The sequence below is a fragment of the Aricia agestis genome, chromosome 2 (assembly GCF_905147365.1).
Source record: "Aricia agestis chromosome 2, ilAriAges1.1, whole genome shotgun sequence".
Taxonomy (NCBI): Eukaryota; Metazoa; Arthropoda; class Insecta; order Lepidoptera; family Lycaenidae; genus Aricia; species Aricia agestis.
Window position 1 is genome coordinate 20,029,510 of NC_056407.1, and position 20,052 is coordinate 20,049,561.

Below are 20,052 nucleotides of genomic sequence, written 5' to 3' on the forward strand. Positions count from 1 at the left end.
AAATGTAATCTTAAATTATTTAGGCGATAATATTTTTATAACACTCATATTTATAACATACTAATGGCCGCAATCGGAGACATTTCATGATTATTAAACTTCAATTTAATGAAGAGTTTGGCAGATAATTTATGGGGCTTGATGTCAAAATGTTCATTAAATAACAGTGATTAATATTAGTCTCTGAGAGCGGCAGTAAGCCCTCAAACTCTGTAAGCATAATCAAGGGATCTAAAACAGCTGCTTTCAATAATTCATATTATATTATGAAACACCATAACTTGGAGTTTAATAATTCAATTAAATTACTCTACGAAAATTTTAACTTTCTCGTTGCATTATAATTAAAACTTATTAATCGGGTAAGTTATCTAATAGCATTACTATACTAGAATAAGTTGCGTTAAGTCCCGATTTATAAGTTTTAAATTATTATACTTACAATTGAAGATTTCATAAAAGTATTATTAAAGTAGCTGTTTTAGATATATCTAACCAATATATCGCACTTCATCTTTGGGTATATTATGTATCTATCGGATCTATAAAATATCGGCTTACATACTATATACATATTGTGTAATATATACAGAGGGGTTAATCTACGCTCTTACTATGTTATCTTTAAGAATAAATTTTTATCAGCATAAAATTTCAACATATAAATTATCATAAATATTTTCTTAATAAAATGGTACTTATATTTTTTTATTCAGTTTCATTATTCCACTCAATTTGACGCGAAGTATAGATGTTATCATAATATTTTATATGTATAAATTATCATAATATTATCGAAAGAGTCTGAAGAATTTTCGCATAACATTTAACCTTACGAATTTAACCATAGCTTAATACGAATTCTGTTTAATAACATACTCTATAACTTTATCAATTTGTGACTGTGTCAAACACAATATGTTCTCGAATAATTTAATTCTAGATTAGTTTTTTCTATTAACCAGTATAGTTAGAACCTTTGAACTGATTCTAACGAAATTTTATCCGGCGCAGCGCCACGAAAGCTTTAATTACATTTTCCATGCCGCTGCTCGGTTCTTTTCACGTCGTTGGTAACACTTTTTAACTTCCGAAAAAGGAGGGGGTTTTTAAAAGTTTTTTCTGTGTAGGGAGAACGTGGTGGTGGCCAATATGAGTATCGTGGTTGCAGAGAGTAGCGGGCCGGACCTGCCGGCGGCCTGCACTCGGTCCGCTCTCGATCCGCCTTCGACCAGCTCTCGAGAGCGAGCGTAGCCCTTCAGCTTCTCTCCCTGGACGCTCTCCTCGTTGCTCCGCCAGTACACCGTGGCTATCGTCGCTAAGCACTGTGGAAGGTAGAACCATGTTATACAAGAAACTACCCCATGATAGTCGTTTTAACAAAAAATTTCCTACGGCAGCATTAACAGACATTTAATGATTCTATCCAACTTTTCATTAATGTAAGCTACTTACTTTAATTAAACGAAGAGTTTGACCGAAAATATATGAAATTCATGACAAAATCTTCATTAAATTAAAGTTAGCAATCATTAAAATATGTCACTAAGAGCAGTCGTAACAGTTTCTTCGAACGGGAGACTTCAGAGGTTTTTTCAGGAGGGAGACTTCGGAGGACTTTATACACTTTAGTTGCGATATGTAGAGAGTTTCACAACCTTCCCGGATTTAATTAAATCTAAGTAGTATGGATTAAAGTTTGAGCAGCAATATCTACGTTCTACAGGACAATGCTGTTTGACTAGCAGCTCAACTTTAGTTAAGTAACTAACGCGCACGCCAGGTTTAGGTAATCACAGGTATAATTATAGTTCACACTTCGTGTTTATTTTTAAACATCTTCTGTATGTAGAGTAGACTTTTTATTTAGGGTTCGAAATAACTAGATATTAATATATTATATCCAGTAGCCCTAGCACGGCCACCAGTAGAAATGCGAAAGTATAGACAAACTGTGGAGATAAACTTAAGGTGAAGTTCTCTTATTAATCTTTTTCGTTCCGAAAAATTCAATTAAAATGCCACTTGACTATAGTCCTAAAAAATCAAATAATATCCTACTAAGTCTGTCATAAAGTGGCATTTTAATTGAATTTTTGTCGGTCGCGATTGGCCGCGGTAAAGATCGGCACAGCACCTTTAGTTTATGTCCACAGTTTATCTATACTTTCGCATTTCTACTGGTGGACGTGCTAGGGCTACTAGTGTCAATCTCGAAGTTAGTCACAATTTCATACCATGTTGACATTAAGGCTGCGTTTCCTTAATAGAATATGACGTGTTTACGTGGAATGTGTTCTTAATACCTAATATATTCGCTACGCTTAGAGAGGCAAAATTATTAAGCAATTCAATTGGTTCTCAAAATATAATATATAATGTCTGGTGAAAACGCACCATTTGTATGAAGTTTAGCGACTTGCCTCGTACCGCCAGAATTTTCACTTGACCGCTCTAGAGCAGTCGACTGCAACTTGCGGTCCGGCTATGGCCGGGCTTAGGCTCTTCATTTCTATTCAACTAACCTTCAACTTCAAATCTCCTTTCCTGAAGTGTTTCGGCTTGACCTTGAAATCCAACCCAAGGCTGGTGGTCTCTAGCCCGTCCTCGTGCGCGTGATGCTGCGGCTCCAGCACTGCCCCCGCCGGCGCCGGCTCCCCGTTGACGTACCAGGTGAGGCGGGTCGCTGGCCGGGACTTCCCCGAGGTGCAGTTCACCTGCACCCTGTCCCCGATCTGGTACCGCAGCCGCGACCCCGTGATCATCGGCCCCGATGTTGGTAATGCTGGAACAAGTTGCTTAGATAAAAATGGTGTCTATGTTTATTAAATTATTTTTATTGTCTATGGGCTTTTCGCTTATATCCTTTGTCCTACGAATAATAATAGTTTTTATTATTCGTAGCCTTTGTCACTTTTTTACATAATATTTTGTTCACGTACCAAGTTTACAGTAACTGTTAACTGTTGCTCTTAATTTTTAAGTCCATTAGCCATCACGCCTTAGGACTTTTGAATGGTGTCTATGTTAGAATCGTACATATTTCCCCCACCTTTATATTATATGAAGTGTGAAATAGGATGGAAAAGGAAGGAAGAAAATAGCGAATCCATAACAATTATATAATAAATGTGAAACTTTGTCCGTTTGTCTGTTTGTCTCTCTGTTACCGCTTCTTAAACGGGTAGTAGGCGGTTGAAATAAATTTATGATTTGCAAACGTTTGTGGCTATCGTGTAATGACAAATTGACAATGTTAATTTTGTCGATTGCATTGTTTCGCGTTGTGCTGGCGTTACAGTATTAATTATTAGCGCTATATTCCCAATCTTAAGGCCATCCCCTAAGCAAACGACCTTGACCATACATTTGCCGCGTTGCCGAGATCGCACCAAAATCCTATTTTTTTTACTTTTGAGCCAGTCAAAATTGACCTAAAAAAATTCAAACGGCAAATATGTAGTTTGTGAAATTGTCGATCTATTGGCGTATGTTTCAAATAAACGTAATTTGTAAATACTAGGGAGATACTGAATGTATGCTTGAATTAATCATAGAGTATACTTAATACACAAAAATAGGAAATTAATAACGGAGAAAGGAATGTTTACATGCTGAAAATTATTGCTGTATTTTTATTATAATTTTGTAGCTTTCAAATTATGAGTTAATAAGACTCTACGGTAAATAACGGCATCTCCGTAGGGGGAGTGTCTTAAGCTCTTATAGCAAACACATTAGTCAAGCGTGACCCGTCGACCCGACGCAATTTGACGTGTCACAGAACTAAATCCCTGATTTTCACGGGCAGCCTGACACCCGGCCCGCTCCCACGCCCGCGCCGCTTATATCACTTTAAGGCACTGGTTCCCAACCAGTGGTCCGCAGAAGCCAAAATAAGTGGTCCGCGACTTTGTACGGTGTTGCCGTGCGAGAATTTACTCGAGAACGGCTTCTGTACTGGGTGGTCGAAAGAAAACACTTCGTCACTATTGTACTATTAGCGGGGGTCGAGGTAGACGCGATTTCCGGCCAGCCTTTCTTCTATTTCCGATGTAGCGATGACCCAATAATTCCCCAATATTTTCCCGATTCTTCTTGTCTTGCTGTTTCTTCTAGGTAGGCTGGCTCGGAGCGGTCTGGTTGGCGGCCGGCCCGGCCCTTTATTTATACTAGGTTTAAAACAATGGGCCTGACCTGTGGTCCCGTTATCGGTCCCGTTATCACCTCGCCCCCGCCAAACTTTCTTTATTGTTTCTAAATATTTACACTATTTCGTACAGACTTATGCTATGTTACTAATTCTAAACACTATTATACTATATTATTTACCTGTTTCTATACAATAATCAAATATAAACTATTAAAACTATGAAAATTTGGTACAAAAAGGCAACTAATCTATCTATCTCTATCTATTACATGCTACTTCGTATATGTCTATCCTACTCTAACACGAAATTTACAATGAACGATATAATTATACTATTTTTACTATTAAAGCTATTTAAATTTAACAGAACTAGAGATAAAATACAAATTAAACAAATTAACTATTAAATGTAAGTATTACACGACTATTAAACTATTTGGTTTTGGGAATAAGAGACACAATACGAGATCATTTATTTCCGTCTCACTCTTACATGAAACCTATAACTATGAATTAAATTAAAGTATTTTAAACCTATTACTATTATGAACAAACTAAACTATAAATGTTCTTGTATATAACTAAACTATAAAATCTATATTTTCGTCGTCTCGTACAACTTAATTCAAATTTAGCTCTAGTATAGACCTCGGGCCTCGTGAAGAAGATTTAAGCCAGAAACCACAGTAATACTAAAATGCCAATGTTTTCTTTTTTGTTTTTCCTATCAGTGGTGGCTTTTAACCAAATAAAATATAAAAGTGGTCCCTGCCCAAGAAAACGTTGGGAACCCCTGCTTTAAGGTGAAGCTTAACTTTCGTAATATATTGGCAAGCCACGAACGTCGGTCAGGGTCTAAAAACTAAAGCCTAATTTTTTTTACATAGAAGCCACAACATTTTTTTTATAATGTAAAATATACACTTTTCGAACCAATGGTTTGAATTCTAAACGAATGTAACATGTAGAGTTAGGGAAATTTATGTTGATACAAGAACATTTTTCATTGACATGTTTAACTATTTATCTGATTTTGAACTTTACATGGGAATGACGAGAGCAGAGTGTTTGATTTCAATTCAATATGACTGAGTGAACCACTTAAGCACTAAAATTAAGGCTTTATAGCTTATTTAAAATATCCTTATAACTTTCGACAAAATCTTGGACGGATTCCCGCGTATTTTGTCAACAGAATTTCCCTTTATCTAAACGTAATCGTCCTGTTTTACCGCTCCTCGAGAATTTTCAGCCAATTTGTTGGCAAATTCCGTGGAAAATCATCGAAGTTGTTATCGGCGCGCCACAGTCCACTTGCGTTCGAGACGCGCCCGTAAAATACGTGCCTTGCGAACCTCCCTGCCTTATTTATTTCCGCATCAAATCTTTTTAAATTAATAGGAAATCTTGGACTTCCTTATCTGCGAATTTATGTTAACAGCATTTGAGTACCATAACTAAACCAAAATACTATAGTCAATTCGCCGGCGGTGAAAGTTGGATATTCAGTCCAGTTCAATGTCGCTAACGCACTTGCTACGTCTCATATAAGTTATAAGGATATTATATTATCATTAATGGAACGGAAATATATTTAATACTTTTATACTATACATATGTATATTTAATACACATCCATGACCCAGGAACATTGAAAACTTTTTGTTCCGTCTTGAGTGCTAACCACGCGCTCAACCACTGTGCTATACAGAGGTCGTCATAATCAGTTAGCTCTTTTGCCCTCTAGTCTAACAAACTCAGTTTCAATCCTGGGTATACTCACCAACAATGACCATATCCGCGTGGTCCGATACGGTGGGGAATAGCGGCCGTTCGCCGGACACCTCGCACCTGTACCGGCCGCCGGTCTCCAGCACCGCCGGACCCAACGTCACGTTGGACCCGTTCGGGCTCGAGTTCTGCGATAAAGAGAGAAAGAAATTAATTAAAAAACAAGAGTATTTTAAAATAATAAAGCTGACTTCAAATTGTACGTAGTTAAGAACTAAAATTCCCTATCTCAAAAACTACTGAACCGATTTTGATAAAACTTGTAGTGTTCCCTAAGTTGCACAATACCTGGTACAATAAAAAAAGAATCACTTAAATTGGACTCGTAGTTCCGGAGATATGCGTGAACAAACATAAAAACATACATGTACATACATACATACACACATAGTACATACACTTTTGAAATTTGGCACATTTGTTTAGAAGCTGTTACAGATTAACATATACAAAAACCTGGCAGTTCTGCAAATATTACATACATACGCGTCGAATTGATAACCTCCTTTTTTGAAGTCGGTAAAAAAAAACGTGTGACTCTCGGGGACTACCGTGGTAAAGCAATTGCATTTTTTATCAACTTATGCAATAATAATTCGCATACGATTAGTCGCAATTGACGAAATGACGTTCGAAGATCCACGGCAAAGTCGTGCCGCTGTGCCAGTCGGAGTGAGGGGTGTTAGGTTTATTTTCGTTACGAAATTTCTTAATTCGGTCGCCGCGCTCAAAGCTCGCGATAAAAGCTATGCAATAGCTTAATAATAATAATTGAAAGAAAAGCAAAAATGCTACCAGACGCAATTTAAAGAAGAAAGAAAGAAAATTTTCAAAATGCAGTACCCCACATGACGTAGCCCAGTAGCTTGTGTAAAGATAGGATCGAACAAACAATACTTAGGTAACATAGAATGTATTGTCCGTTTGAACTTAGAACTTAAATACACCAACAATATCTAAATACCTTTTGGCTTTGTCGTAGTTTGGTAAAAACTTAAATAGTTGCTAACCTAACCTAACCTAAAACCCATAAAACTATGCTCAGTTTCAAACTCTTCTGTCCCTTTTGATCGGTAAAACTTTTCGATAACGCCCCTTCTATTAAGCTTACATTTACAACAATATTTTATTGCTTGAAATAAGTTTATGTACAAAGAGTTTGTACAAGACGAAATCTAAACAGAGATAAAACCACACAAAACAAACGCATTAAACTAATTATTTAATTGCTAGGAAAAAGCCTGTTATAATTATTACTTATTATAAAACTTTTGTATTTGAATAAGAAATAGGATCTAACTTTACTAAACTTTCGCTTCGCTAAAAAGTAAATAAAATAGAAGCGAGTGTGGAATTTTTCCTTGTGGAAAGTATAAAGTGGAATAGTTTGGAGAGGCATCTAATAGAGGTCTGTAGTGGTCCGTAGTGGTCGGTAGCGGTCCGTAGTGGTCCGTAGTGGATATGAGCGGTTGTTTGCTCTCCCCCGGTGTAATATCCGCTACTGTACTCCACGAGACCTGAGCAAACTAACTCGCTACCATAATTTAATTATCTCTCAAATGCACCTCGGTCTACCTACGTTGTTTGCTTCTTGGATCTTATACTATATTAAAGACAATGTATTTTTCCCAAGATTCAGTTTTATAATTTTTCTAAGGGTAAGGAATTTGCCAGAAAAGTACTACAATGAATCAGACTGCATATTATGCAGTTAAGCCTTAGCTGCTAAGGCAATGTTTTTAGAGTTCCGTACCTAAAGGTTAAAAACGGGACCCTATTACTAGGGTCTAGGGTAGGGCTGTAACTCAAGAACGGTAATAGCAAGAGATTTGAAATTTTCGTAGATTGTGTATATATATATATATCTATTGCAGCTATAACAACAAATACTAAAAATAAAATAATATTATTTTTTATACGTATTAAATAATAGCAACAGCTACGTATATACGTTGCTATTATTGATATAATGGCAACAGCTACGTAGGTACTTGATTTTTTCACAAAATCCCTAGTTATATGTGTTCTTTAATATTTAATAATAATATTAAAATAAAATAGAAAATTAAGGGTGCTCCTATACAAAAAACACAATTTTTGGCTTAATTTTACTCTGAGAAATTACTCTATAATGGTACGGAACCCTTCGTGCGTGAGTCGGACTCGCACTTGGCCGATTTTTTAGATAATTAAGTTCCTAGTGTAAAATCAAAACTTGAAACTCTATGCAGCGATTCTAAGAATAGTTAACTAGTTATTCGTTAACTGTCGTAAAGTAAATTCTGCTAAAGAAATTATACTGCTACGAGAAAAGTTCTTGCGCTTTTAAAACATCCCACACCGACGACACGGTATAGGACTTACGTATAATTTCATAGTTTTATATCTGACAGACGCTTTGAGTCCTGTTGGTCTTTGATACCATATAGAAATTCTTGTTAGGCCCTCTTACAGACGTAACGTTAAAACTGTACAGCTTAGTTACAGATTATAAACGTAAAAGACTCGAAACATATTTGGACAGCCTGGTATGAAGTATAAACAATGTAATAGACAGGCCCAAAATGAAACTGAATTTCTGAGTTTGCAGCTTCTCTTAGAATTTTTTGTCACGGTTTTCGTCTATCATGCCCTTTTTAAAATATGTGATCAAACTGTGCAGTTTTATCCTTCTGTGTACACCGTCTCATCGACGTAAAGTTTAACTCACCTCGACGTCAACTCCCGGCAGCAGGAACTTTCTCCTCGGCTCGATATCTCGGGGGACATGCCGGAAGAACTCCTTCCCGTCTTTGTACCACTTCACCGAGTACAGCACCTCGCTGGGCCCCAGCTGCCAGCGACACGACAGCGACGCCCGCGTGCCCAGCGGCACGTGTGCGGGCACCCTTAGCTCTAGCAGTTCTAGACTCGTCACTGTGTAATCTGTAACAAATAAACCTAAATCAACTGAAGAAATCATTGTAAAGCGCTTAAAGACGTACGGCACTTGTCTGCCGTCGAAGGCACACGTCGTCAAAAATAAATCAGTGAAAAATAATTCAGCGACTATCATCGACGCGTGCAATCGACAAATGCCGGTCGTCTGTAGTTTCTTAATGAGCGTTTTTTTTTTGGTTACGTGTATCAATACAAATATACTTCACTTTAAATATTTAATATTATAAATACGAAAATGTGTCTCTCTGTCTGTCTGTCTGTTATCTCTTCACGTCCAAACCACTGAACCGATTTTGCTAGTTTGTCTCGGAGATAACTTGAGTCCAAGGAAAAGACATATTATTATGATACTTTTTATCCCAAAAAATGTACGGTTTCCGAGCGATAAACGAATTTTGCCGCAACGGACGTCATCTAGTTTTCTATGTATAAGTGGCTGCACTGTACAACCTAATATACTCAGGCACTTATGGGTTTGTTCAACTGAATCTATCCCACAGGTTTACAGATAACCGGAACAACGAACACTCGAAACACAACAACGCTTAGATTGTTGTGTTTGGAGTGAGGCCTAAGGGGACATGTAGGAACAGACCACATGACCGTCAGCAAAAGATGAAATGTCCAAAGTTTTCTAACTGCACTACTGCGTTTTATACTATCATATTGCAAAATATAATCGTGATACGATACCAAATTTTGTAAAATTTAATTTTAGTAAAAAGCATTCGACAAGTGAACAATACGAACATTATGAAAATGTATGTGATATTTTATTTATTTAAAATTTTATTCAAAAGGATTGCATTGTCTTCATGTACGAAATAAATTCTGAATTAATAAAATAATATTCGGTTTCCAGTAACAATATATTCCATTGTAATTCTTTATTATATTGAAGCTTTGATGTCGAACACATTTTGGGCTGGAGCTTGAAGCGAAGTGGTAAAAGCGGTAAAACATAATGGATTAAAAGCTTAGTACAAAAAACTTAATATACAGCGTGTTCTATTTGTTTAAGTAGTCGACGCTCATATTTGAATGTAGGTGGCGTGTTCCGGAAAAATCCATTAAATAACACGTCAAATAATTTCCCAAGTGACACCGCTCGCGGCTCGTAAGAGGCACTAGTGCCCTCGCCCAGCAATGGATAATATTACTTTACGAGTCGGGCGGAGCTGTAAGTAAATTGGCGAATAAAAACAACAACACCCCCTGTTCGCGATCGCGATCGACAAGATGGCGTCCTTTATCACCGATGTTAAATGCGTCAATTTTCGTTCAGCCGATCAACATGAAGCTGAAGCGTTGCTGAATTAAACCTTTTTGTAGAACAAACTTGGATTACCATGTTAGTCAATGTTAGTAAATATAATCTGGAATGTCATTGTGGTGCCGCTGCAGTGTGAAACATATACAGGACGTGTTTGGGTTAGAAACAATGCTAGAAAGGTAAAGGCACCGTAATAATTTTAATTCGAGCCTTATGAACTACTACAAATGTGAATGTTTGTTGAATAAATGTTTAATTATTATTATGTTTGAGTAAGGTACTCCTTGCTCACGGGCAATTAAATCCCGGACCTTTGGAAGGCATGCGTGGGGCCGAAGCCAACAAATGTTCCGCACTATGAGAGTACGACCAAGGAGAGCCAGCGGCGAGTGTAGGACTATTACAGTCTACAGAGAATGGATATTAGAAATGATACCGGGCTATTTGGGTGAGGTGGTAGTGGACTGTGTAACTGGGACTATGGAAGGACTATGGCGTCTGCCGATACAACGTGGAAACATGTATCATAAAGTTGGCAGACGGTGACTCGCCAACTTTTTGAATGGGCCTCTCAAAATGGTCGCCCGCACGGTGCGCCGAAGCGGCAACATTGACAGAGCGGCTTGAGGCAGGAGAGGTGTCGCTGGACTTTAAACGCCGATTTGCACCCTTAGTGGGTCCCATTCCGTCGCCCACTTGTTACTTACACTTCACATTCTCCCTCCGAGCCGAAGCTCTTGCGACTCCACTCTGACCGGCCGGTTAAGGCAAGGCAGAGGTAGGGCCTGATTCTCCGTCAGTGTTCACTCCGGCCGGCCGGTGAAGGCAAGCTAGAGATGGAGAACAGGGACTTCCCTGGGAACACTCGGGTACGTGGGGTCGCTACTCTCCAACAGCTCGCCACAAGCTGCCCTGCGGGCTTATTATTATTATTACAAATAAGCAAACTAGGCAAAATACCTTATAATATACTTGTTTATCAATTTATATTATTAATAAATAAAAATTTATTTTGATAAATGATACAGAAGGTTAAAATAATAAAAAAAAAATCTTCCACAAAAAATAGAATGAGAATTCACAATATGTGTCAAACAGGACAAAATCTTTCTATGAAACGCTACGATGAAACGATTTCATAAAAGTTTTTCGGGATAAATATCTCATGATATAATTTCAGTAACTCCGTGTCAAGTGGGAGTAAATGCCATACAAACAATATGTATGTATTTATTACACACATTACACAAAGAATATACGTAATCCGTCGGCGCTAAAATATTATACTCATTTCAGATCTCCGACCTAACGTTTGTTATTTTATTTTATGTTTCGGATGACCGTTGTTTGTTATCTTTAGTCCTTAATATAAATGTGAATAGCGAAAATGTGCTATGCTTTCGCGCCTAAGCCGCTTACAAAATATATGACTAGTTTTGTCGACGGATTTTACCAAAATAATATGATCTAAACTAGCCATAATGGTTTTGCACATTTATTTAGATATTTGTTTAAAAACAAAATATACACAAAAACGAAAAAGAGAAGGCGCCTTAAAAAGTTACATGTGTTTGATAATACAATATTCTCTATTTGACAAACCCTTAGCATATACGTATCTAGACGTCTGAGGCGGTCTTAACTTTGAGAAAAATAACTGGCTATATTTAATAATGCTCGTAGAGTATATTCTATAGTAGTATAGATGTTAACGATAATAACAACAATTATTTTCTTAGGACTTAATAATTAATTAAACATCTTCCTAAAATATGACGAGGGAACGCAGTGTACAGTATTTTCGAGAACATAAAATCTGTGGCGAAGTTGAATCTCTATTTTACCTCTATTTATCTTATATCTCTATACCATAATTATTGGAAATGCATCAATTATCTCCTCCATATTGTGGAGCAAAGTAAGGTATTGCGGAATTGGATAGCAATTCAGATTTCAATGCTGTTAAATATTTAAGTGGAGCAATCCGCTGTCCTCCTTGCAGTGCTAGGCGGAAATATAAATTGCTTATTTAAATTTTCCATCAAGTTAACGCTATAATGTATAGTATATTATATTATGTAGGATAAAAATAAATGTTGAATAATAAGGCTAAGTAATATCAAATATAAAATTCAGACCGACGGACAGACACGTCAAACTTATAATGCCTTTTTTCGCCGGGGGTTAAAAATATCAGATAATTGCAAACTGTATATTTTACAGTCTTAAGGTAAATTATTTTTTTGTTTTTTTTTTCACATCTTACAGTTTTTAATATAGAATTAAGTATTACAGTTTTGTATTACAGTTACAAGGCCGTGGTATATATCAAAGAAGATTCACACCCATGTTTCAGATTTCTATTACCGAGTTGGTTGCGAAAATTTTAAATTTTTCACCTTTGTATTGCATTTTTATTCAGTAGCGCATACGTGGGCGAAATTTTAAATAGTGCGAGTGTTCAGATCGAATTCCTGGGTTTGTGTAATAAATATCTTTATTCTTATCCTTGTCAGGCTGAGCTTTGAATAAACTCTCTGTCTAATACCTACTGATATAATTTTTTTGTGTGTGGTACCATAATTACGGGTTACGGTTCTTTTTAGAAAGAACTATCATACACAATATTTAACCAGATAAAAAAATCTAAATATAATTGAATTTGTTTTATTTGCTTTGTCTCCAACATTGGAAGCAATATTTTATTACCTTCCAAAAATATTCAAGCAATATTCCTAAATTCGTTTACTTTTTTTTCTGCTGGCAGATTGATCTCAATTCGCTTTTTTTATTTATAGCCAGATACCGGTAACAATAAAACACAATAGAACGTGGATCCAGTAGGACGTAAATTGTTTGAAGGAATGAAAATTGGAGGAAAAACAAATAAATCCTATTTCCAGTGAACTTTATAATATTTGGAGAGACATATTTCGAGGATTTTATTCCATAAAGTTGTCGGAAAACCAACTTCTATGTTTGAAATGCATGGAAATTTCAACTTTATTACATTATGTTCTGAAAATGACTGCTAATATGCGGCAAAGTTTTAAATAACTTAAAATGCTTTGCTCACTTATGAAAACAATATTTAAATGTGCTTTAATTTGTGCAGTTTTGACTCGCACCAAATAATAAATTATTATTTAGTTATGTCTTTATTCGTTCCAAAGACATGTAAAATATATTTTGGTATAGATATACTTTTTGGGAAAGTACCATCGAATAAATTGATTCATAGGCAGTTGACGGACCTACGACCAATGATATTCTATGTTACTAACGTAACTAGATTGGAAGTTTACGGTAGCAACGCGTTGCCACTTCGGAGATGCCTGCAGGCATATCTCACATACATAATGACATAACGAATATATGACTTGACATTGTCTTTTGAACAAAAAAGTGGTTACGCATTTCTGAGAATCTTTTGTAAGACATTGCTACTCTAGTATTTTAGAAACTCATTGCCTACGACAATTGGTCGGTTATGTCAATTCAAATAGTTTTTATTATTCGTAGGATGGATGTGATCTGTCGGATGGGTTTAACGCGACCAAATTACGAGTACGTAGGTTCGCCATCTGCATTTTTTTTAATGAAATAAGGGGGCAAACGAGCAAACGGGTCACCTGATGGAAAGCAACTTCCGTCGCCCATGAACACTCGCAGCATCAGAAGAGCTGCAGGTGCGTTGCCGGCCTTTTAAGAGGGAATAGGGTATAGGGGAGGGTAGGGATAGGAAGGGAAGGGAATAGGGGAGGGTAGGGAAAGGAATAGGGTAGGGGATTGGGCCTCAATTGGTCGGTTATGTCAATTCAAATAGTTTTGGATGTGAGGATGTGATCTGATGTGATATAAAACTCAAAGGTGATGGTGACTGACATGGTGATCTATCAACGCACAGCCAAAACTACTGGACGGATCGGGCTGAAATTTGGCATGTAGGTAGATGTTATGACGTAGGCATCCGCTAAGAAAGGATTTTGAATTTTGATCAATTCTACGCCCAAGGGGTCAAAATAGGGGATGAAAGTTTGTATATAATAATACTTGCTAACGCGAGCGAAGCCGCAGGCAAAAGCTCGTAATACATACTATTATAATAGTACATAATAGGTCTGTTTTCATCGTGGCAAAATCGAGTTCTGCAAGAGCGCTCCTATATCACATACAGTGCTCCCAAAGTGATAATGCGCATAAAAGTTTTCGAAATTTTTCGGCAACGGTCGTATCTCCAGAGCGACGGTAGACGATATTGCATTTTCTAATTGCATTGCGTTCAAGATACATGTATTGGTCAAAATTCGTCGTGATATTCCTGTAGCTTTTGTAACACTGTCATTATTCACAGTCATTCATGCGCATTATTAATTTGGGAGTACTGTACAATGTACATTCTATATTTTAGTACCTATAGTGTACACCGTTCATAAATAATTTGCAAGCAAATATCATAATGATGGCTGGCGGAAACTGGTAAACTAGTTTAGGTAAACTGAACTCTAAATCCTGTACGTGAACTTTAATCTGAGCTGATAAGCGGTTTTAGTTTGAGCTGCAATATTAATTCCCTATGACAGGTCACATAGTTAACGACTGGCTGTTTAGTTCAACTAATTAAAATGAGCTGTATAAGGAACGTGAGCCATGAAACTTTTTTTAGTCATATCTGAGGTGCAACTCTGAAGTTCTGTAATACTTGTCACAATCGAAAATAAACGAAATTTGTTCTAAATAGTTTTAGTTCTACTGTCATCTTTACTAACGCACGATCACTTTAATAATATATTTGCTACAAACCGATCAATATTATTAGTAGACTAGACTAGAAGGACAAAATGCACTTTAAAACCAATGTCAGTATTGTTCTTTGCACTACGGCAGCATTTTAAGCTTTGATGCTATTTTTCAGCAGAAAGACATTAAACAAATTACTGCCGTGAATGAAATATGCGAATGAACTCATTCTGAACTGTAGCACAAACGCGTTTACCTTCTGTAGAGTGGCCGTTTGTCAGTCAATCAACATAAAGGTTTTTATGCCATGTTTATGGACTTACGAATATTGTAATATCAAGAGCAAGCGATTATTATTGAAAAGTTTGGCCTGATACTTTGGAGGTTTTGGTACTGAAAAGTTTATTTTAAGTACATCGTTATAAATAATACTGAATGATGTTTATGAGATTCCGAGCACGCGGTGACATTTGAACACTACCCACGTGGTCCCACGTGTCGCGTGGCGTGGCCAATTTGCACACAAAGCCGATGTCACGAGAAACCAATAATCCATGACGACTCATGTTGGTCATCATGTGATCGAATCCACGAGGCGCGAATTTTTCCAAGAAACATTGAGTGTGTATGGGACTGGAATAATAATGGTCTTTTGAACAACGATCCAGGAATTTTCTAGGAATTCGCTTATATTGAATTCCATTTCTCCTGTAATTTTCTATGCTTCTTAATATGTACCTAGATCACTGAATAGATTTATCAATTAGTAGTTAGTATCTAGCAATTATTAGTGCATTCTTATTAACTGTAGCAATGTAGGACTGTATAGTAACTTTTTTGGTATCAAATACTGGTGATGTTGACATTGGTACAGTGTTTGAGTCCACTAACACTGGCGTCTGCTACTTTATCAATCTAAAGATAAGAGCTTTTGTACACCATCCGGACTCCGGTTGTCGGCTCGGTAGCTAATTGTATCCATAAGATCTATAAAATATCTAAACCGATGTGTATGAACCATAAAGTTAATATACCGATAGGTATATTAACTTTATGGTATGAACGCGCTTGTACAATGTACTATCATCAGAGAAGTTGATTCCTATGCAAATCGGGCACCTGAGTAGTTTGGTTGCATTACGTCAAACCCAGCTGATAGATCACAATTAACATTGAATTGACATATTCGACCAAATAACGTTTGTCGGTCTGTCTGTCAATTGCATAGGAATCAGCTTTCTCGATGGTACATTATATTATTATAACCCATAATATTATATTCTTGACACTGTGTAACCGGCTCTATGCCAGCTACTTTTTTACCAGAAGGTGTAATAAGCTATGTCGTTGTGTAATGCTTACACTCCCGAAGAGCCATTACGTAAATTGTTTGTTGACATAGACTATATTTAACTTAATATGGATAATATAAATGAATATTGATTAGCTGCAGATGAGTGTGGGCGTGGGTGGGCTGTCCCGATACATTTGTGATAAGCGATAACACTTTCACACCTGATGCCTATCGACGTCATCACGATGTACAACATCATTTGAGTAAATAGACATTTTGTTTCAGTTATAGTTTTTGTGAGGTTATTTAGTTAGTTTACTCGATTATAACGCTGCAGAAAATAAGTGATAAGTACTACTTCCAGTTTGGGCCTTAATAATCATGATTCATAGACAAGTAGATCTATGTATAGGCTCTACAACGTGTTAGAGACTGTAGAGTGTAGTCTACAGGTTGTAATTGCTCATGATGTATAGCGCCGTCATAGAACAACAGGTAGAGTCCTAATCGTATGCACAATATTTCAGTTGCTGGCATTATTGTAAATATTAACAACAGATCTTAGCTACGGATAGGCGAAATCTGGCAAAATATTATTCTCATTAAATATTATCAGAAATTACATCAGACAATATATGCACAAAAGCACAGAAATGAAAATTTGTACCCTGTAGACGCCATAACAACCCACAAACCCACGTTAATATCTATAATGATTTAATAATATCTCATTAAGTAAACCATCCATTCATCCGTTAAACGTAGAAATAGTGTTTATCATTATTAAATTTTCGCTTAAAGTTGAAACCACCAACAATAAGTGTATAACGCGACGTCGAATATGATCATTAAAATGTATGGATGGAAATCAAAATAATTAATAACATTCAACAAAAACAGCTTTAATATTGCATTTATCATTCATATCAGACGGACGAACGTATTCGACCTATATAATACTTATTGCATTTGTGCCATCGCCTTTAATGTTGCGTATGAAAAATCTATGGAATACAAAATACTGATTTTGATAAAATTTGACAAGACAGTAGCCGAAACTTCGGGATACATTTAAAATTCTTCTCATCCCGAAATAATACACTGTTTCTGTTTACGAGTACAGAGTAGAATTTACCCTAACAGGAGAAAATCAGATTATTCTATTTAAGGATGGAGACTGTAATGTACTGGGTTATTTTCTTATCTCCCATAACTACACAGGCTCGGCAACACACGATACTGGCAGGTCTCCGGCACACATCCGCCCTCGCCCATGGCTCTCGCTGTAGTGACGTGTGCCCCCTCCACATACCATGAGCACGAGACCGTGTTATCTTATATCTTTAAACGAGCAATTCTTGTATATGTATATATATATATATATATATATATATATATATATATATATATATATATATATATATATATAATTGGAGTCTAGGAATCGGCTACAAAGATTTTCATGAAATTTAGTATAAACCCCCTAGGGTTTCGGGGGCGATAAATCGATCTAGCTAGGAATCATTTTTAGAAAATCTCATTTTATTCGTGTTTTATCGAATACCGAGCAATGCTCGGTCGAATAGCTAGTAACTATTATGATAGCAGATATGTTATATTATATACTAGGCACATACACTACAGATACCTTTTAGTTGGTACTACTAATATTATAATATTACTAGCTGACCCGGCAAACGTTGTTTTGCCATATAAATTATTAAGGGTGAACAACCCTATTATTTAGGGGTATGAAAAATAGATGTTGGCCGATTCTCAGATGCTCACAAAATTTCATGAGAATCGGTCAAACCGTTTCGGAGGAGTACGGGAACGAACATTGTGACACGAGAATTTTATATATAAGAAGATATTCTGTGCTTAAAGTTTCTTTGTACTTAAGGGAATAAGGGCCGTATAAGAAACTTATGTATTTCTTTGTTTAAAAGATCTAGATGTCTATTTAGGATACCTAGCTCTAATATTGATACGTCGTAAAACAAGTACTAAAAACTAAAAAGCTATGCCATGTAGTTGGTGACATGATGCGTAGTTTATATCCTCTGGTGATCAGAAGATTTATTGCACAGAAGTATATTACAAAGTAATCTATGCATACTCGTATAAATAATACTAGATGATGAACTCCGTTGAGTCTAATACACATTTTTTTGTATAAACCGCACATTTTTTCACGTTAAAAAGTATCCTATTGTCCTTTCCTTGGACTCAAAGTATCTCAGTGGTTTAAGCGGGAAGAGGTAACAGATAGACAATTATACAGGGTGTAACAAAAATAAGTGATAATACTTTAGTGTGTGTACGTGTTCCTTGTAGAGAGTTCACTGTGAAAGTAGCAGCGCTGAAAGACCAAATAATTTTTTCACTTTTGTATGGGGAAATAATGGCCGATACAAAAGTGATTTTTTTTTATTTTTGTTACACACTGTATAAACACTTTCGTATACATAATATCAGTAATGATAGATGGTTTGCATCGAACTGGCTTTGAAATTACTGGACTGGCTTTGACCAAAGGCATAGACATAGAGTTGATGACGCGAACAAACATACTCTATGTTCTAGTGAGACTTTTAGGTGGGAGAGCCATGCTTTGGCACGAATGGGCCGGCTCGACCGGAGAAATACCACGTTCTCACAGAAAACCAGCGTGAAACATCGCTTGCGCTGTGTTTCGCCGAGTGAGTGAGTTTACCGGAGGCCCAATCCCCTACCCTATTCCCTTCCCTACCCTATTCCCTTCCCTACCCTCCCCGATTATCCTCTTAAAAGGCCGGCAACGCACCTGCAGCTCTTCTGATGCTGCGAGTGTCTATGGGCGACGGAAGTTGATTTCCATCAGGTGAACCGTTTGCTTGTTAGCCCCCTTATTTCATAAAAAAGAATGAATAAATGAATGAAATATTCTTTATTGTGCACACTTATAAAGATACAAAAGGAGTACAAGAAAAAGGACAAAATATTCAGGTGTCACAATGGCGGCCTTATTACTAGGTAGCAATCTCTTCCAGGCAACCACCACGGGCAAAGGTGAGATTGCAGTAAAGAAGAGAAACGTGCATGTGCAAACAAAAGAATACAAAAAAAAAAACACAACATGCATAATAAAAATATACAATAATACTATACATATATATTATAAATACAGTGTGTTCAACAAGAGCGTAGCCGGCATTTTACGTCAAAAATCATAACCAAATTAAAAAAAAACAACTGAAACACGTTCAGTGGTTCTTTGTCTAAAATGCTTAGCACAAAACAAAGGAGTCTGTGCGCATGCGCCGAGTTGACGACACGTTATTCGCCATGAGTGCCGCCGTCGCGTCACGATATGAAGCAGTGTTTCTTTGCTTGCACCCAAAAGGGTAAAAAATGTCGCATTCTCAAGCTGCCAAATACATGCGGAAGTCAATACCATTCGTGAGCAAGTAGGTGAAACGATATTCTGAAACCCGGAGCGTTGATGACCTGCTAGAAAGAGGGAAAATGAAAAAGACGACTCCCGCCGAAGACAAACGCATCGTTCAAATGTTTTAAAAAAAATCGGTTATCTCTACGTTCAGCTCAAGAAAAACTGAAAGAAAATGGGCTTTATGTATCTCCCAATACCATAAGAAATCGACTGGCGGAATCGGAAGTGAAATACAGGAGCACTATCGAAAAACCTCTTCTCTCTGAGACTCCCTTTAAAAAAAGAATGGCGTGGGCGCAGGAAAATCTTGACCGTGACTGGGACCACGTAGTCTTTTCAGACGAAGCTTCTTTTTGGGCATCGAATATAACATCTCGTGCTTGGTCAACCTCCAGCAACAAATTATTGGTACGCACTGTTAAACATCC

General features: G+C 36.8%; 1 protein-coding gene across 1 annotated transcript in view; it reads right to left on the reverse strand.

Moving 5' to 3' along the window:
• Nucleotides 1-764: 764 nt before the first annotated feature.
• Nucleotides 765-20,052, reverse strand: part of LOC121739744 — a 132,051-nt gene continuing 112,763 nt past the window's right edge. The window contains exons 3-6 of the mRNA XM_042132296.1: nt 8,655-8,869; nt 5,937-6,072; nt 2,526-2,785; nt 765-1,325 (exon numbers count right to left, since the gene is read on the reverse strand). Coding sequence (XP_041988230.1) covers nt 1,110-1,325; nt 2,526-2,785; nt 5,937-6,072; nt 8,655-8,869 — 827 coding nt within the window. The 3' untranslated portion in view covers nt 765-1,109. The remainder of the gene's footprint in view (nt 1,326-2,525; nt 2,786-5,936; nt 6,073-8,654; nt 8,870-20,052) is intronic.